The 20,604-nt window shown below is 43.4% G+C and overlaps 1 protein-coding gene across 1 annotated transcript; it reads right to left on the bottom strand.

Moving 5' to 3' along the window:
- Positions 1-3,228: 3,228 nt before the first annotated feature.
- On the bottom strand, positions 3,229-19,992 carry LOC114899057 (cytochrome c oxidase assembly factor 7). The gene is made up of 3 exons (XM_029229424.1): positions 19,882-19,992; positions 15,769-15,909; positions 3,229-4,438 (listed from the first exon to the last, which is right to left on the bottom strand). Exons 1-3 carry the CDS (start codon positions 19,985-19,987, stop codon positions 3,990-3,992), a joined length of 696 nt encoding a protein of 231 aa, XP_029085257.1. The 5' UTR covers positions 19,988-19,992; the 3' UTR covers positions 3,229-3,989.
- Positions 19,993-20,604: the final 612 nt, after the last annotated feature.

The raw sequence follows: 20,604 nt of genomic DNA, 5'->3' as shown, positions 1-20,604 counted from the left end.
ATAATGAGGAGCAAAGACCATTAATTCTTAGAATTTCAAGAAAGAGATTCTTAGTATTCCAAGAGAAAAGTGTGGCATACTTGGACTTGTGATTCTTTAGCCATGAGGATATTAATATTGGTTTGCTGGCATTAAGTTACTGAGCATGTACTTTAGGGTGCCAGGGTGGCCCTGTGTTGGGTCCTTTTCCTTCATTGTTTCAAAAACATTCTTTTTTTAAAAGACATCTTCCTGAATAGAATCCAAGAAAAAGTACCGATCCGTTCACGTGCCACCTCCGGCTTAGACAGGAGCTTTACTTGATGAGCAGTTACTTTCAAACCCAGTACAGTCCTGCAGCCTACACCGGTTCTTGGATGTGCAGAGAGGAGCCTGAGCCTGATTTATCTCGAGCTGGTTGGCTAAGATGCCACTCTGTGCTCTTCATCTCAGCAAGCAGCAACTGTTGGCCTAGCATGTACCCAGGCTCAAGTCCCTGTTCTCCAGGAACTCCACGTCTTGCTGGACGTGGAGACCATAAATACACAAATAACACAACTCGGGGCACTATAGAAAACCTCTATCCTGGCCTGGGGGATGAAGGGAATGCTTCCAGAACCTTAAAAGATGAAAGGCATTCTACTTAAAAGGTAGAAGGGCATTCCAGACAGAGGAACCAGCAAAACAAAAAGCAGGGAAGTAAAAAAACCAGCCTGGGTGTTTTTGTTATTACTTTTTTTTTGGCTGCGGGGGGGGGGGGGGGGGGGGGGGGGGGGGGCCGGGGGGGGGGGGCGGAGTGCAGAAAGTACAAGCAGTTCGCTGTTGCAGAAGCCTGTTAGGAACAAGATGGGGCTAAATACAGAGGAGGGACTGTATCATGGGGGTGGGGATACGTGTTGGGGAAAGAATTTTGGCCTTTCCCCTTTAGACAGTGGGGAGGCCTGATTTATAAACTGTAACACAATCACCATTCCTCAAGCCTGGGGAGGGGCACCAGCTGGGAATAGTTTCCACTCTGGGCCCCCAGCAGGTGCAAGTCTTCTCAGGGACTCTCTCTCCACTGGGGCAGCAAGAGAAGGGAGGAGGCAAGACAGGGCCCACCCCAGCCCCTCATCAGGCCTGCCTCCTGCAGCTGTTTGATGCCTGCACACCCCTAGAGAGCTGAGGCCCATCAGCTCCCTGGATGTGAAAAGAATGGCAGCAAAGGCAGCCTGTTTTAGAAGCTAGACTACCTCACAAGCAAACATTGCCACTTGGAGAGAAAACAATTATCTAATTGTAAAATCTGGTCCCATAAAAATCTTTCTAAAGGAACAGTTATCATTCTGTGATGGGAGCTACTATTTAATCTTAACAACCCTAGTAGAAGGGTTATCTCACATGTTATCCCCATGTGAGAGGTGACAAAATTGAGACCCAGAAGGTTGGGTAACTTGCCCAGGATGGCACAGCCAATAAAAGGCAAAACCCACATTAGTACCCAGGTTAAGACCTTCAGACCTAGGAACTGGAGAGTCTGGTGCCACCAACCTCAGTGTAGAATTCAAAATAAGAGATCTAAACTGCAAAACGAATGTCAGGAAGCCAAGGCAGTTTTGATTTTTTTTTCCCCAGTGATTACTTAATGCTTTTTAAATACATAAAATTATTTTTAATTTGTATTTTCTCATTCTTTAACACTCGCACTCAGTAATTCTTTGACTAAGCCAGAGTTGCCCACATCTGTAGGGCCTGAAGTCTAGGCCTTTTTCCTCTGCCATGCTGCCTCTCACAAAATTTTTCAAGCAATTTCATAAAACTTTGACAAACTAAAATGTAAAGTATTTCTAAATTTAAAAAAAAATTAACAGCTCAAAAAAGTTTTTTTGTTCCCCTTGATCTCAAAGGCTCCAAATCAATACGGGTGGCTCCCCTATCCATCCATGTGCCCAGTTTAGAAATCCGGGTTTTTTTTTAACCCTATGCTTAACTCCACCCTCCTCCTACTCCCACAGGCTCTTTAATCCATTTTCCACACTACAGTGATCTAATTTCCAAATGTCATCATTTCATTCTTCCGCTCAAAACCCATCAGTGACTCTGTATGACAAAACCCAAATCTCGAGACCCCCCAGCCTCCTCCTCTCTCTCTGGGACTCCTGATTCCCTTTCTCACAGCCCTGAGTACTACACTGAGATTTTAGCAAGAACACTAACGAGAACACAAACCACTGGTCAATTATGAAACTTCTTCCCCATTACACCATCCAGCTCAAGCCTGGGATGGAGGAAAAATGTTGGATATAGTTGCCTGCTGCCCAGAAGACGGAGTAATGATCTTGTTTGCTGAGACCAGAGTGTGAAAACCCATTTTCAAACCTTACCTCAAAGGTTGCACAGAAGTGAGAAACTCAACCATGCTGGCTCTTATCAACCTATTCCTTCCCATAGCAACCTGGATATGAAATGGCCTTGGACCCTGCTGGACAATATATTATTATTCTTTGCATTAAAAAAAAATAAATTTATTTATTTTTGGCTGCATTGGGTCTTCGTTGCTGCGCACGGGCTTTCTCTAGTTGCGGCAAGCAGGGGCTACTCTTCATTGTGGTGCACGGGCTTCTCATTGCAGTGGCTTCTCTTGCTGCGGAGCACAGGCTCTAGGTGCGCAGGCTTCAGTAGTTGTGGCATGCGGGCTTAGCTGCTCCGTGGCACGTGGGATCTTCCTGGACCAGGGCTCGAACCCGTGTCCCCTACACTGGCAGGTGGAATCTTAACCACTGTGCCACCAGGGAAGTCCCTGTTTCCACCTTCTGGCTTTTGTGAATGCTATGAACATGGGTGTACAAATACTTCTTGGAGACCCTGCTATCAATTCTTTTGGATATATACCCCAAAGTAGAATTACTAGACCATATGGTAATTCTGTGTTTAATTTTTTGAGGAATCACCATATTGTTTTCCATAGTGGCTACACCATTTTACATTCCCACCAACAATGTATAAGGCTTTCAATTTCTCCACATCCTCTCCAATACACTTTGCAAAACTGAAAGCCCGAAAGCATTGTGATGACAGAAATAATGATCATGTCATCAGCAGGCAAATGACAAGCTCGCCCCCTAGTGTCAAGTAAGGAAGATAACAGAAAAAGCAAACATTCTTAAAAGGCACAACCACCACAAAGAACATAATCTCTACCTTACCAAGAATCTGGAGCAAACACTAATAACACAAACTACTAATAAATCAAAATAGTTTATTCACAGGGACAATTAAAAAGGTTCAGTTCTGAGGGACAAAACGTATCACCAACCCTTGCGTACAAATCCCTAGCTGAAGTTACCTTATTAGCTGTGCCAGATGAGTAGCCTGGGGATGTTAATTTTTAACGTGTGAATGTCTCCACTAAAGGAAGGCTTACGTTGTATCCTCTTTAGCAACCCTGAAGCATAATGGCCTTTAACTGTTACGTCACACATAACTCCCAATCTCTGAATTTGCTGAAAGATCTGACTCTAAAGGCAAAAAGGAAGCCCACACCAATGATTAAGTCAGAGGGTGGCAGTCATGACTATTTAACTGTTCTTAGCTCCTTAAACCCACTATTATGTAAATCAAGATACTTTCTGATTTTTTAAGCCCTCCCAACTAAAATAATGATGATAATGATGATGTCTGATTCTTTCATGCCCTGTGGCTGCTAATTTTTCCAACTCCCTGCTCTGTCTCTCCTGCCCACCCCTCCAATCTCTATGGCTCACTGGTTTGCTGTTTTTCACAGAGCTGCAAGAGTTTGAGAACCAAAATCCCATAAATGTGGATGACACCAGATAAAGGAATACTGATTGAAATACACATTTCAGACTACATCCCCGTAGGTGACACTCTGGGGCAATGGGTCTATACAATCAGAGTTATTGATATTAAATCCCAAGTCTTTCTGCTCCGGCAGGTCGACCTCCAAGGGCTGCATCAGAAATAGGAGGTGCCAGCCTCAAGCTGACTGTTGCCTAGGAGGGCGGGCCACACTACCCAAACGTTAAAGGCTGGACATTTTTCTGCTGCTCTTTGTGCAGCTGTCGGGCCCGATTTTTTAGCTCTTCAGCCTTAGCTTCGTCCTTATCGACACCATCCCCCAGCTTGTACATGCGGCTGGCATTGGCACAGGCCCAGACATGGCCTAGGTCACAGGCTTTCATTGAGTATTTGCATGCCAGGCCCATGTCCTTGGGAAAGCCGGGGGCGCCCTGCAGGAACATGGTACTGAGGTTGAAGCAGCTAGAGGCATAGCTGCCATCACAGGCCCTTGTGTAGTAGTCTCTGGCCCTCTCCAGATCGGGCTGGCCATCCTCATTGACCTGTCCATCATGTGCCAGGAGACCAACGTTGTGGCATGCCTCCAAGGACTTCTTTCCCGGCTTCTCACATGCCATCAGAAAGCAGCTGGAGGCAGCTTTCAGATCCTGGGTTAGTCCACCTGGGAGGAAGGAAAAAAAAGTCAACCTAAGCCAGGGCAGAACCTGAATGTCTCAGGCCAAAGTCAGGGAGCAATTCCTGAATACAGTTTATAAACTTTGAACTAAGGCAGCATGAAAAGAAGATGGCCTGGTATACTGCACAGACTTTCCAGCTTTTTTAGCCATGGAATCTTCTGTTCAAATGGTATCTTATAAGGAAGCTTAAACAGGTAAAAAGGGTGAAATGATAATATCTACCTCTGGGGGTAACAGCAAGATCATAGCATCTTATAAGCACTTCATTAAACGCTTAATTTTAATATATACTGAATGTGTGTTATTTGCCAATTAATATGCTAGGTTCTAAGGAACAGATACTGTCACTGCCTTTGTGAATCCTGTGGTCTAATGAGACAGACATTAAACAAGCACACAAGTAAATGTATGATTATAAGTGTGACAAGCATATGGAGAAAAAGTACAGAATGCTATGAGAATGTATCAGGGCTCTGAACTAGGAGGCAAGGTCAAGGAAAGCTTCCCCAGGGACTTCCCTGGTGGCGCAGTAGTTAAGAATCGCCTGCCAATGCAGGGGACACGGTTCAAGCCCTGGTCTGGGAAGATCCCACATGCCTCCGAGCAACTAAGCCCATGCACCACAACTACTGAGCCTGTGCTCTAGAGCCCGTGAGCCACAACTACTGAGCCCGTGTGACGCAACTACTGAAGCCCACGTGCCTAGAGCCCGTGCTCCGCAACAAGAGAAGCCACTGCAATGAGAAGCCCGCGCACCGCAATGAAGAGTAGCCCCCGCTCGCCACAACTAGAGAAAGCCCGCGTGCAGCAACGAAGGCCCAACGCAGCCAAAAATAAAATAAAATAAAATTTAATTTAAAAAAAGGAAAGCTTCCCCAAAGAAGGGACATTTGAGCTGTGATATAATGGGAAAAAGAAGGAAGAGAAAATAAAATATGTAGTGGGAAAAAAAAGAAAAGAAAAAGGCAAAGAAAATTGTTCCAGGCAGCAGGAATAGGATACAAACAGAAAAGGAGCCCATGTGGCTAGAACCCAGAAATCGCTAAGGAAGGGAGGCTGGAGAGGCAGGCAGGGGCCAGATCATGGAGTGTCTGATGGGTCTCCTTAAGGACCTTGCACTTAATCCTAGGAGCAATGGGAAACTGCTAATGGATCATTTTAAGGAGAGGTGGTGACCGGGCTCACTTTTTTCTTTGTTTTGTTTTTTAATGGAACATTTCAAATCTCCATTCTCAAAAAGAGAAACATTTTAAGTATCTCAACGTTTAATTTTTAAAGTCATTCCAAACATACCACCTAGAAATAACCATCATTATCATTAAGAGGACACCATTCCAGTCATCTTTATAGCATGTGTTCGAATTAAATGTCGGCTGGCTGAATGGACAGCTAGACAGAAGCAGAGTTGACCCTTGAATGATATGAGGGTTAGGGGCGCCCACACAACCAAAAATCCAAGAATAACTCCTAAATGTGGCTCCTCCACATTGGCAGACTCAACCAACAGAGGATTGTGTAGTACTACTATAGTATTAATTATTGAAAAAAAAATATACCTGTAAGTGGACCTGCATAGTTCAAACCCATGTTGTTCAAGGATCAGGTGTATTCTGAAAAACTGGATTACACATGCTACTTGTAAATAAAAAATTTAACTTTGATTTTACTTGTATTTATCGTTAAGACAACCAAACTGAAGTGAAACCGAAGAAACTGCTAACTTCAAATGAATATTTAAACAGAGAAATTTCCTAAATGAGCCCCTAGAGTTATAGATTATTAAAAGGTTAGCATCACTGTTTTTTTTTTTAACCAAATTTCAGACAGTATTGACTCATGAGGATGTTGTCACCTCACACTTCTCCCTACCTCTCTTGCCCTGCCTTCTATTTTTTGTTAGATATGTTATTTCAACTTCGCAAGACACAGAGCACAGTGGTTACCAAAGCCTGGGCTCTGCAGCCAGAAAACCTAGGCACCAGTCCTGGCTCCGTTACTTGCTGGCAGTGTGACCTTAGACAAGTTACTTAAACTCTACAAAGCCTCAGTTTTCCTCATCTGTAAAATAAGGACAATAGTATCTACTTCATATTCTGGAAGCTTAAATGTGTCATTACAAAGAGCCTAGTACATAATAAGTGCTCAGTAAATGCTGTAGCATTTTTATGCCATAAAGGTTTATATTATTTACATTCTATTCAGTAACCCTAATTAGCCCAACATTCATTCTAAATGGGATTCTGCTCATCACCAGTCTTTTCATCAGAGCTCCTCCATTTCTGAATTATTTCTCTTGATTCACCTACTTACTGATTATCAGATAGATTTTTCTAGAAAAGCATATAGCTTTTACAGCCTCTGAGTTCTTTCAGTTTTGAGAATGCATTCTTGCCACCTTTCTATTTAAACAGTATATAATTAGGTCTTGCTTTTATATCCAGCCTGATAAATCTATGCCTTTTACTGGAATGTTTACTTAGATTTAATGCAATTCTTGATATAGCTGGGTTTAAGTCTACAACCTTATTTGTTTCCCATTTGTCCCAAATGTTTTTTGTTCCTTTTTTCCCTTTCTTACAATTCTTTTGAATTGTATATTTCTAATAGTCCATTTCATTCTCATCATTGGTTTTTTAGTAATACTTCTTTTATCAGTGGTTTACCTAGTGAAAATACTATGTATACTTAATCACAATCTACCAAGAATTAATATCACAGCACTTCACATATAATGTAAGAACCTTACAATAGTACACTTTCATTTACCACATTTCTATCCTTTGTACTACTGCTGTCATGTTTTACTTCTAAATATATTACTTATTTGTTTGACTTCTATATAGTGTAAGCCCCATAACATATAACTATTATTTTTTTAAGTCAAGCATTTTTTTTTTTTTTTTTTTGCGGCACGCAGGCCTCTCACTGTTGTGGCCTCTCCTGTTGCGGAGCACAGGCTCCGGACGCGCAGGCTCAGCGGCCACGGCTCACGGGCCCAGCCGCTCCACGGCATGTGGGATCTTCCTGGACCGGGGCGCAAACCCGTGTCCCCTGCATCGGCAGGTGGACTCTCAACCACTGCGCCATCAGGGAAGCCCATAACTATTATTTTTGCTTCAGTTTTTTAAAGACATTAAGAAATGAGGAAAAAATTCTTACATTTACAGGTATATTCCAGTGTGCTTTCTTCTTTTGTATGGATTCTAGTGTCCACCTTTTTATCATTTTCCTTCTACCCAAACAGCTTTTCTTAACTTTTCTTGTAGTGTAGGTCTGCCAGCGACTCATTCACTCAGCTTTTGTTTACCTGAAAATGAATTTATTTCATTTCATTTATTTATTTATCTTTTTGGCTGTGCCACGCAGCTTGTGGGATTTAGTTCCCTGACTGGGGACTGAACCTGGGCCCTCAGCAGTGAGAGCATGGAGTCCTAACCCTTGGACTGCCAGGGAATTCCCCATCTTCATTTTAAAAAATATTTTCAGGGGTGGGATAGGGAGGGTGGGAGGGAGGGAGACGCAAGAGGGAAGAGATATGGGAACATATGTATATGTGTAACTGATTCACTTCGTTATAAAGCAGAAACTAACACACCATTGTAAAGCAATTATACTCCAATAAAGATGTAAAAAAAATATTTTCAATAAAGTAGAATTCAAGTTTGACAGTTTTTTTCTTTCAGCATTTAAAAGATGTTCTTTTGTTTTCTGGCTTACATTACTTCTGATGAGAAGTCAGTGATTATTCTCACCAATGTTCCCCTCAATGTGTCTTTTTCTCTGACTGCTTTTAAGATTTTTCTCTTTACCTTTGGCTTTCAGCAAATGGTAATAATGTGTCTAGGTATGATTTCATTGGTTATCCTGTTGGGATCCAGTAAGCTTCATGGATCTGTGGAGTGATATTTTTCATCAAATTTGGAAATTTTATACTGTTATTTCTTCAAATACTTTTTTCTGCCCCAATCTCTTCTCTTTCTGGACTCCAATATACGTTATGTTAGATTAAGGGATAGTGAACCCCACAGAATGAGACTCTGTGTTTTGCTTTTTCTCTCTCAGTGCTTCAGTTTACATAACATCTTCAATCCTGTCTTCAAGTTCACCGATCTTTCAAATTCACTGATTATTTCCTTCTGATGTGTCCAATTTGCTATTAAGCCTGTCCAGTGAATTTTTCACTTCAAATATTATGTTTTTCAATTGCAGGATTTCATTTGGTTCTTTTTAATAGTTTCAGTTTCTGTGATGAGACTTCCCATCTGTTCATTCATTGTGTCCATCTTTTATTTAAACCCTTTAATAAATTTATTTTCCTTGTTTCAAAATATTTGACTGCTAATTCCAACATCCCTGTCACATCTGGGTCTGTTTCTATTGACTGCTTTTTTTCTGTTTAGCAATTTCTTACTTTATGCTGGACATTGTAGATGCTACTTTGTTCACTCTGGTTTTGTTGTATTCATTTAAAGACTGTTATACTCTGGTTTCTCTTCAGATCATATAAATCTTTCACCTTTTACTAAAGACTGTTGAGTTTTGTTCTCACAAGTAACTAATTCACTGGTGAATCAGCCTGATCCTTTTGAGGCTTGTTTCTAAGTTTTGGAACCTTTCTGCAGTCTGTACTCAATGAGGTCTCTCCACTCTGGCTGGTGGAATTCAAACAACTCCCAACACTGTGAAACCTCTGGAGTCTCTTTTCAGTTCACACCTCCCCAGTAGCTTTTCACTGCAAGGTCTCTCAGAGTCTCCTCCTATGCATGTGCAGCTTAACGCTGAGCCAAAGACTTAAGAGCACCCCTATGTGGCTATCTGGAGCTCCTTCTCTGTGTAGCTCCTTCTTCTCTGGTATCCTGTCCTGCAAACTCTGGCAGCCTCAGTGAGCCTCAGTGGCCAGAAACTCTGACCTCTGCCTCATCGGTTCAGCAAGACTATCATACTCTACTTGGCTTCCACCTCTTTGTGCCTAGTCCGAAAAGTACCTCCAGGCAAAAAGCCAAAGCAATCATTCATGGGGCTCATCCTGTGTGTTTCCCTATTCTCAGGGATCACTGTACTGCACTGCCTATTTTCCATTGTCTGAAAATAGTTGCTTCATATATTTTATTGAATCCATGGTTTATATCCTTAAAAGTTCATTTTAGTTGCCTTATGGAAAGATTAGATACCTGCATTAATGAAGCAGGAGACGAAGGTGGCTTGGATAAATATGGTAGCAGGAAAGGGAGAGACAGGACAGATCTGAAACATATTTTAGAGCTAAACTGGCCACAAGCTACTAGGTAGGGAGAGATACCACTTGCTAAACTGGAAGACAAAAGGGGTGCAATATGTGGGAGGAAAAGAAAACAATTAAGATTTCTATATTGGATTTGTTAAGTTTGCGATGCCTGTAAGAACTCCAAGTCAAATTTTCCAGTAAACAGTCAACTATATGCAGTCTGGAGTGGTTTTGCCTAGAGATAAAGGTTTGTTTGCAATTATCATCACTAACTTATTCACTGCCACATCCTAGAGACCACCACTATTAATTTTTGGTGTATTTCCTCCTACTACCTTTTCAATGTAGTTTGGTCTTGTTTTTACATGTTGTAATCATGTGTTTGTTCTTCACTCCCCATTAGAAACCCATCTTCATATGTTTTATTAAGAACATTTCATCAAAGAGATGTATCAGAATTACTTTCCACTTCCTTTTAAATGGCTTCACAAAAATAGTTCAAAGCTGATTTCACTGATGAAAACACCTGGGCAAAATACCTTGGGACACTCTGAGTGTCCAATCCAAGGTAACTTCTGCAGCAGCCAGCACAAACCAGACCTGTTCACACTGATAGAATGTTTTGCAGTTTAACAAAGCAGTCACGTGTGAGTTCATTTGATGCTTAGAAAAATCCTATGAATAAGGTGTGAGCTGACCTTATTACTCCAATCTTGTCATTGAGGTATTTGTAGCTCAGGGAAGGAAAATGCCTCGCCTGATACCACACTGTCAATTAGCGCTCAGGATGAAAAGTGACCTCCCACTCTTCCCCCCTGCCCCAAGCTATCCTTGATAAAAGGAGAGTTATTAACCAGTCTTTGTCAAGAAAGGACACTGGGTGTGTTTTCAGAACAGAGGGCAAATTCTTAGGCTCAGAACTAGGCAGGGGGGTCAACAGTATTGGCTTTTAGACGTGGCAGGGCCCAAGGTCTCCTAACTAACAATCCAAAAGAGTCTGAGTAGCAAAGATCAGCTAATGGGATCTCCTGTGACGACACCCGACCTCGAGGAAATTATTTAACAACGTCAGCTTAACAGAGGATTAAGTACTATTCTCTAAACACTCTTGTGTTCTTTCACCTGCTTACCTGCTCTCTATTCTGAAGAGAAGACATAACTCTATTCTACCTCCAGCAAATAAAATCTGCTCTGTCCTTTAAGAACCAGTTTCAATGCCTCCTCCTCTCAGCACCCCCTGATGACGACATGCTCCCAGAACTGAACCCCAAAAGTACTTTACATGTCTCTCTATAAAGATACTTATCGGGGCTTCCCTGGTGGCGCAGTGGTTGAGAGTCTGCCTGCTGATGTGGGGGACGCTGGTTTGTGCCCCGATCTGGGAGGATCCCACATGCCACGGAGTGGCTGGGCTCGTGGGCCGTGGCTGCTGGGCCTGCACGTCCAAAGCCTGTGCTCAGCGGCAGAAGAGGCCCGTGTACCGCAAAAACAACAACAACAAAAAGATACTTATCAAGCTCTCCCAGGTTAACAGGTATTAGTATAAATACTTCTTCCGTGGGGAGGGGGTAAAAAAAAAGATTTCTTCCCCCACACTGGTCCATCTTTGCTTCACTGTACAGAGTAAATACTAAAAATTTGCTCAACAAAGGAGCACTTAAGAAAGAAAAAAGTCTCAGTGCACAATCATTAATCATATAAGTTTGTCAAAGAGAAGGGAAAATAATTTCACAACCTCCACAACCTCTTTTGTTCTCCTTAATTCAATAAGGAACTAAAAGTCCCTGTGGAAAATGTAGTAAAATATGATATAAAGACAAAAGGAACCCAAAACTTTACCAAGACACAAATTCAGAGACTAAACAACTAGGAACATTTTTATTTTTGCACAGTATATTATATAGCTGAGTTCACATCATACATAACTTTGTGCTCCGCTTTCTTCACTGAACATTGTATCATAAACCTTTCCTGATGTCAACAAAAATTATTTCAAAATATTATTTTTTTTCTTTTTTCACATCTTTATTGGAGTATAATTGCTTTACAATGTTGTGTTGGTTTCTGCTGTGCAACAAAGTGAATCAGCTATACATATACATATATCCCCATATCCCCTCCCTCTTGAGCCTCCCTCCCACCCTGCCTATCCCACACCTCTAGGTCGTCGCAAAGCATCAAGTTGATCTCCTTGTGCTATGCAGCAGCTTCCCACTAGCCATTCATTTTACATTTGGTTGTGTACATATGTCAATGCTACTCTCTCACTTCATCCCAGCTTCCCCTTTCCCACTGTGTCCTCAAGTCCATTCTCTACGTCTGCATCTTTATTCCTGTCCTGCCACTAGGTTCAGCAGTACCACATTGTAGATTCCATATATACGTGTTAGCATATGATATTTGTTTTGCTCTGACTTACTTCACTCTGTATGACAGATTCTGGGTCCATCCACCTCACTGAAAATAACTCAATTTCATTCCTTTTTATGGCTGAGTAATATTCCATTGTATGTATGCGCCACATCTTCTTTATCCATTCATCTGTTGATGGACATTTTGGTTGCTTCCATATCCTGGCTGTTGTAAACAGTGCTGCAATGAACATCACGGTATATGTCTCTCTCTCTCTTTTTTTTTTTTTTGCGGTACGCGGGCCTCTCACTCTTGTGGCCTCTCCCGTTGCGGAGCACAGGCTCCGGACACACAGGCTCAGCGGCCATGGCTCACAGGCCTAGCTGCTCCGCGGCATGTGGGATCCTCCTGGACCGGGGCACGAACCTGCATCCCCTGCATCGGCAGGCGGACTTCCAACCACTGCGCCACCAGGGAAGCCCATGTCTTTTTTTGAATTATGGTTTTCTCAGGGTATATGCCCAGTAGTGGGATTGCTGGGTCATATGGTAGTTCTATTTTTAGTTTTTTAAGGAACCTCCATACTGTTCTCCATAGTGGCTGTATCAATTTACATTCCCACCAACAGTGCAAGAGGGTTCCCTTTTCTCCACACCCTCTCCAGCATTTATTGTTTCTAGATTTTTTGATGATGGCCATTCTGACCAGTGTGAGGTGACACCTCACTGTGGTTTTGATTTGCATTTCTCTAATGATTAGTGATGTTGAGCATCCTTTCATGTGTTTGTTGGCAATCTGTATATCTTCTTTGGAGAAATGTCTATTTAGGTCTTCTGCCCATTTTTGGATTGGGTTGTTTGCTTTTTTGATATTGAGCTGCATGAGCTGCTTGTATATTTTGGAGATTAATCCTTTGTCGGTCGTTTTGTTTGCAAATATTTTCTCCCATTCTGAGGGTTGTCTTTTCTTCTTGTTTATGGTTTCCTTTGCTGTGCAAAAACTTTTAACTTTCATTAGGTCCTATTTGTTTATTTTTGCTTTTATTTCCCTTACTCTAGGAGGTGGGTCAGAAAGGATCTCACTGTGATTTACGTCAGCAGAGTGTTCTGCTTATGTAGAAACATTATTTATTTATTTTTTAAATAAATAAATTTATTTATTTATTTATTTTAAATAAATTTATTTTTAAAATAAATTTATCTATTTTTAAAATAAATTTATTTATTTTTTAAATAAATAAATAAATTTATTTATTTTTAAAATATATTTATTTATTTATTTTCCGCTGCATTGGGTCTTCATTGCTGCACACAGGCTTTCTCTAGTTGCAGCGAGTAGGGGCTACGCTTTGTTGAGGTGCGTGGGCTTCTCAATGCAGTGGCTTCTCTTGTTGCGGAGCACAGACTCTAGGCGTGCAGGTTCAGTAGTTGTGGCACGTGGGCTCAGCAGTTGTGGCTTGCAGGCTCTAGAGCACAGGCTCAGTAGTTGTGGTGCACAGGCTTAGTTGCTCCGCGGCATGTGGGATCTTCCCAGACCAGGGCTCAACCTGTGTCCCCTGCATCAGCAGGCAGATTCTTAACCACTGCGCCACAAGGGAAGTCCCAAAACATTATTTTTTAATGGGCTAAATAACATTCCAGCTGCTGGAAGTAACATTATTTATTTAACTAAACAGCTACTGTTGGCACATAGATTTTTTTTTTTGCGGTACGTGGGCCTCTCACTGTTGTGGCCTCTCCCATTGCGGAGCACAGGCTCCAGACGCGCAGGCTCTGCGGCCATGGCTCATGGGCCCAGCCGCTCTGCGGCATGTGGGATCTTCCCGGACCGGGGCACGAACTTGTGTCCCCTGCATCGGCAGGTGGACTCCCAACCAATGCGCCACCAGGGAAGCCCAGATTTTTAAAAAAAATAATTAATATAATGTAGTTATATATTACTTATAAATTATAAATTAATGAAAATAAAATTCTGCCAGATAGATAATGCTCGGGTGAGAATCTTTGCATATAATCTTTATTTGCATTTCCAGTTATTTCCTTAGGAAAAGATACTAGGAGAGTTACTAGGCCAAAGAAATGCTCCTCTGTTCAAGCAAGGGAACCTGATATTCCTATTAATGCTAAACTTTCTTCAACTTTGAGACTACCACAGACCCCAAGTCCCATGTGAAGGGAGAAATAGCCCACATATCTCCAGAGATTTAAAAAGACATCCTCTTGATCAAACTTTCACTGAACATCCTTCTAACCAGGCTTCACTGGGTACTGGGAACAAGGGATCATCCTCAAGAAGTTCATGATCTAGTGAGCAAAAAAAGAATTGCCTGTCTAAAGTCATATTCCCTATTTGTGGTGGTTTTAAAATATGCCCATAAATTCTTTTTTTTTAATTTATTTAATTCATTTATTTAAATAAATTTATTTTTGGCTGCATTGGGTCTTCGTTGCTGTGCGCGGGCTTTCTCTAGTTGTGGTGGCGAGCAGGGTCTACTCTTCGTTGTGGCATGCAGGCCTCTCATTGCGGTGGCTTCTCTTGCTGCGGAACACGGGATCTAGTCGTGTGGGCTTCAGTAGTTGTGGCACGCAGGTTCAGTAGTTGTGGCACGCAGGTTCAGTAGTTGTAGCTCACAGGCCCTAGAGCACAGGCTCAGTAGTTGTGGAGCAAGGCTTAGTTGCTCCACAGCACATGGGATCTTCCTGGACCAGGGCTTGAACCCGTGTCCCCTGCACTGGCAGGCCGATTCTTAACCACTGCGCCACCAGGGAAGTCCCAGCCCATAAATTCTTGATATTCCTTCTTTCAACAGGTGGAATTTAAGTTTTCTCCAATTAGCATAAGCTAAACTTACTGACTCATTTCTAATAAACAGAGTGGAATAGAAATGAAAAGTGTGTGACTTCCAAGGGTATAGTATAAAAGACACTGTGGATTCCATCTTGCTCCCTCTTTGGATCACTCACTCTGGAGGAAGCCAGATGCCATGTCACCAGGACATACAAGTAGCCCATGAAGAGATCCATGTGACAAGGAACTGAGGTCTCCTGACAACAGCTGGCAAGGAACAGAAGCTTTCACCAACAGCCGTGTGAGTGAGCCAGCTTAGGATTGGAAACTCTGGTTCCAGTCAAACCTTCAAAGGACTACAGCCCTGGCTCCCTGGCTAATGTCTTGGCTGCAACCTCACTGAGAGACCCTGAGGCACACAGCTCAGCCACTCCCAAATTCCTGACCCACAGAAACTACGTGAAATGATAGGTTTGTTGGGATAATCTGTTATTTAGCAATAGATAACTTAAACACTACTGAATACCAACTGCAATTAGGTCATGAGGAGAAAAGCAGATGGAAAGGAATTAATTATTGGTCCCTTCCTCTGTGCCAGGCACATGCTGATGCCTTTACCTACGTTACCTTATTTAATCCTCACAACAACCCTATGAAGCAAGTACTATTTTTTTCTCCATTTTACAGGTGATATAACTGACGCACAGAGTCAACGTGACCGGCTCAAGGTCCCACTACTTGCAAACAGCATTCCTTAAGGTCTGCCTGACTTGAAAGGCTGTGCTCGTCCCTCCATCACTTTGCTAAACTCTTGACTCCAAATTTTCCTACAACATGCTTCCCCAATGCCTGTGAGGACCCTTCTGTAAAGAGGGCTCAGTATGAGCCTCAGGATGTGATGTCAGCACTACCATCAATGATAAGGACCAAAGAAAGCAGGCCCCTCCTTACCTTTCCCAGTCACATAATAGGCCCCCAGTTTGTAGCAGCTATCACTGTGTTTGTTCTCTTCACAGTTGAACTTCAACACCTTGGCAGCCTCATCAAAATTCTTCTGGATCCCTTCCAAATAGTCCACCAGCCGATAGCAACCTGTGAGGGAAGGGCAAAAGCCGCTGTTCAAGTCTGGGGCAGTGGGGAGGGTCCAGGTGTGGCAGGCCAGAAGTGCCTTTTATTTAGGACCAGCCTCTCTCCTAAAGAGCGCAGGTAGTGTTCAGCCACTCCTACAAATGGCACTGTCCGCCCTCAGCCTAGGACTGAGCAATGTACAGACTGTGCAGACCTTGGCCCCACACTGGCTCCACCACTCACCGGCCCTCTGTTCCCTGTCAGCAAGGCCCAAAGATGCACTGGCTTCCATAATGAAACTCTGCTAGCTTTGGAACTTCTCAGGAAGTTTTGCAGTAAAACACTGAGAACCAACAGGGTCCATGGGCTAGTCTTCATAGCTGCAAGAAAGGGATGATTTGATGACTATACCTTAATCCTTGGCCAGGCTGGGTACATTAAGAAGAAAGAGTCGAAATGGCAGCTACCAAAGGAGTTGGAAGCAGACTCCCTCTCCTTGGCAGTCTCTGGTCCCTCCTTAACATCTCTCTCCTCTGTCCCTTTTTTTTCATCCACAATAACACCCATCTCTTGTTCATTTTCATTCAACAAATATTTGAGCATCTTTCTGCATCAATGTACAAGACACTGCTTTAGTTGCTGGGAATACAGTCACTTGCCTGCCTAAAAATTACATTGTAGAGGAGGAAATACAATAAATAAGTAAATAGGTTAGCAAGATGCATTCAAACCTTAATAAACAAATATGACTGAACTATAACAGGATGATAAGATAGTTCATTGTGCATGTTGGGGGAATGGTTAACACAGACTGGGCAAGATCAGGGAGGGCCTTATTGGGGACTTCGATGCGTGAGCTGAGATGTGAATAACATGAATGAACTAGCTATTTAAAGACAATGAAATGGGAAGGAGGCAGAAAGTCTCAGGCACACGGAACAGTAAATAAAAAGACCCAAAAGAGGGAATAAGCTTGGCACAAATAAGGTATAATGTGGCTGGATCCAGGAAGAAAGAGGCAGGAAGTGAGGAGAAGGTAGGGACCAATCACAGGGCCTTGTAGAAGATAGGAAGAAATTGGGATTTTACTCCAAGTCAGTGGCAAACCACTGGAGCATTTTAAGAAGGGAAGCAATATGATTCGATTTGCTTTTTTTTTTTGCCGTACGCGGGCCTCTCACTGTTGTGGCCTCTCCCATTGTAGAGTACAGGCTCTGGACGTGCAGGCTCAGCGGCCATGGCTCACGGGCCCAGCCGCTCCTCGGCATGTGGGATCTTCCCGGACTGGGGCACGAACACGTGTCCCCTGCATTGGCAGGCGGATCCTGAACCACTGCGCCACCATGGAAGCCCCCGATTTGCATTTTTAAAAGGTCATTCTAATATATATGTTTGTATGTGTCTGGATGAATATGGAGGAAGTTAAGTGTGAAGGGACACACTCCAACACTGATAATAACAAAAATGTGTTATTTTGTCATTTAAAAAACTAATAAACATTTAAAATAACAAAATAAAAATTTAAACATCAGTCTGTGAGTTGAGAATAGATCTTAAGGGAGTGACGGTGCAAATGGAGAGCCAAGTTAGAAGGCTATTTCAGTAATCCAGGTGAGAAATGATGATTTTGAAGACTAATATAGAAGTAGCTATAGTAACTACAGCCTCCTCTCAGGCTCTCCTTCTAAAGTGCCGCAGCCTGCCCTTCTTATATGCCCACCCTCCCCTACTTCACTGCTCCGTACATCTCCAGAGTACATGTATGGCTCTCCACTGCCTACAGAATAAAGTCTAAATGCCTTTCCGTAGCATTCAAGGTCTGAAACACTCCATAAACAAGACGAAAAGACAACCCTCAGAATGGGAGAAAATATTTGCAAATGAAGCAACTGACAAAGGATTAATCTCCAAAATTTACAAGCAGCTCATGCAGCTCAATATCAAAAAAACAAACAACCCAATCCAAAAATGGGCAGAAGACCTAAATAGACATTTCTCCAAAGAAGATATACAGATTGCCAACAAAAACATGAAACGATGCTCAACATCACTAATCATTAGAGAAATGCAAATCAAAACTACAATGAGGCATCACCTCACACCAGTCAGAATGGCCATCATCAAAAAATCTAGAAACAATAAATGCTGGAGAGGGTGTGGAGAAAAGGGAACCCTCTTGCACTGTTGGTGGGAATGTAAATTGATACAGCCACTGTGGAGAACAGTATGGAGGTTCCTTAGAAAACTAAACTTAGAACTACCACATGACCCAGCAATCCCACTACTGGGCATATACCCTGAGAAAACAATAATTCAGAAAGAGTCATGTACCACAATGTTCATTGCAGCTCTATTTACAATAGCCAGGACATTGAAGCAACTTAAGTATCCATCGACAGATGAATGGACACAGAAGATGTGGCACATATATACAATGGAATATTACTCAGCCATAAAAAGAAACGAAATTGAGTTATTTGTAGTGAGGTGGATGGACCTAGAATCTGTCATACAGAGTGAAGTAAGTCAGAAAGAGAAAAACAAATACCGTATGCTAACACATGTATATGGAATCTTAGAAAAAAAAAATGGTGCTGAAGAACCTAGGGGCAAGACAGGAATAAAGACACAGATGTAGAGAATGGACTTGAGGACATGGGGAGGGGGAAGGGTAAGCTGGGACGAAGTGAGAGACTGGCATGGACTTACATACACTACCAAATGTAAAAGAGCTAGCGGGAAGCAGCCGCATAGCACAGGGAGATCAGCTGGGTGCTTTGTGACCACCTAGAGGGGTGGGATAGGGAGGGTGGGAGGGAGATGCAAGGGGGAGGAGATGTGGGGGATATTTGTATATGTATAGCTGATTCACTTTGTTATAAAGCAGAAACTAACACACCATTGTAAAGCAATTACACTCCAATAAAGATGTTAAAAAAAAAAAAAAAGGTCTGACACACTGTGGCCCAGGGTCCCCGTCAATCTTATTTCTGACTACATTCTGACTTCAACCTTTCAAAAGAGCATTTTCTTCTCTTCCTCTGCTCCATTTTATCAACACTACTTGCCTATCCCTCCTGACCTCTTCCAGAAGTCTTCCCCAACCATTCTGCTCCTCAGTGACTCCAACTCCTGTTAAATCTCCCTACACTCAGGGCATAGACCAGCCCTCAAAGAACAACCCTGGGTTCTTTTTAAGCCATCTTACACTGCAGAGCAACTCTGTGTAGTTGGTCAGCTTCAAGCTAGACTGCAAGCTATTTGAAGGTAGGGCCAGTGCCATTGTTTTTCCCCCTTTATAAAAATGAAGTAAGAAGAAGAAAACCACCCAAAGGTACTGGCTGCTCTGGGTGGCCCCTTCTGGACATCACCATCCACCCACACACTGAAGTCAACTCAATGTTCCCAGAACACACGGGGCACATTCACGCCTCAGAGCCTTTTCACTAGCTGTTAACTCTGCCTGGCATGATTCTCCCTTACCTTCTTCAACACTGTTCAAATGCCACTCTCCCAATGATTCTCCCTGACGTCTCAATTTAAAATTGCCCTCCTGAACTCCTGATACCTCTCAGTCAGTTCTTCTTCCCATTGCACTTACTACCTTCTAACACACTATCTCATTTATTTTCTTATGTTTCTTGTCCAATACCCCCCACTAGAATGTAAGCTCCACGAGGACAGGACGTTTTATCAGTTCACTGATGTAGCCCCAGTCCCTCTACTCCAAACGCCCGCGCGCTTCTCTTCCTTCCAGCCCGGCCTCCAGGCTCGGTGCCGGCAGAGTAAGCCCCGGCTGCGAGCCCGGCAAGTCACGTGGAACCCATCGTGCCCCTCCCCAACACACAAAGAGCCGTCCGCGTCCTACAGACCCCGCGTGTCCGGCCCGCGGCCCCTTCCAGATCCTCTCAGAGGTCGCTCGCGCGACCCGTCCAGCCCCCCGCCCCTGCGCACCGAGCCCTCACGTGTCCTTAAGGCCGTGCAGGCGGCGCTCACCGTCCGGGTTCTTCTCACGGTAGCACTGGTAGTTGCACTCCACCTCCATGTTCTCCAGAAAGGACTTCACCTGCTCCTCGTCCTGGAAGTCCACCACGCCCGCCATCGCTCTTGCTCGCCCAGCCAAAATCACCCAGCCACTCTGCCCCTGGCCACGCCGCCCGCCCCCCCCACCCCGCCTCACGGTCACGTGAGCCGGCGGAGGGGCGGGGCCTGGGAGGGGCGTGCCGCCGAGGTCCGCGGTCACCCGGGCGCCCGGAAAGCACCGTTCCCGGAGCCTAGGCTCTCCTCTGTCCTCATGCTGTTAGTCTTTGGCCGTCCCATCTTTCCCTCTGGTCAGCCCACTCCTGAAAGTGGTAGCAGTCTTTCTGCAGCACTTTGTCCCAGCCTTGTGGTCTGAATGCTTCTCTGCCTGCAGTCATTTATTGCATTCATTCGTTAATTCGGTGTTCCCTAAGCGCCTCTGTGTGCGTCACCAAGTGCTTGGTTTTAGTAATACAACAGCTAGGAAGTATGGCCCCTGCCTTTAAATAGCTTGCAGTTTAGTATGAAGGCATTTGTTTATTCATTCAGCAAGTATTTTGAGCACCTACTATGTGCCAGGTGTAGCTAGACAAACCAGTGTTCATAAGTCTGTACAAGTGCAATGAAAAATCTGGTTCATCTCTGCTTTCCTCCCAGACCTACCCCGTGCCTCCAACATGAATGACCTAAGGAATGAAT

The sequence above is a fragment of the Monodon monoceros genome, unplaced genomic scaffold, assembly GCF_005190385.1.
Source record: "Monodon monoceros isolate NGI ecotype Baffin Bay Population unplaced genomic scaffold, NGI_Narwhal_1 Super_Scaffold_18, whole genome shotgun sequence".
NCBI lineage: Eukaryota > Metazoa > Chordata > Mammalia > Artiodactyla > Monodontidae > Monodon > Monodon monoceros.
This window is presented reverse-complemented; position numbering and strand designations above follow the sequence as displayed.

What these genes read in the sequence shown, in the direction of transcription:
- LOC114899057 (XM_029229424.1), bottom strand. Translation starts at nt 19,987, where the DNA reads ATGGCGGGCGTGGTGGACTTCCAGGACGAGGAGCAGGTGAAGTCCTTT. An exon ending in CCGTGAGAAGAACCCGGACG is followed by an intron (nt 15,910 to 19,881) that starts GTGAGCGCCGCC and finishes CTTCCCTCACAG; the next exon opens with GTTGCTATCGGCTGGTGGAC. An exon ending in CTATTATGTGACTGGGAAAG is followed by an intron (nt 4,439 to 15,768) that starts GTAAGGAGGGGC and finishes CCTTCCTCCCAG; the next exon opens with GTGGACTAACCCAGGATCTG.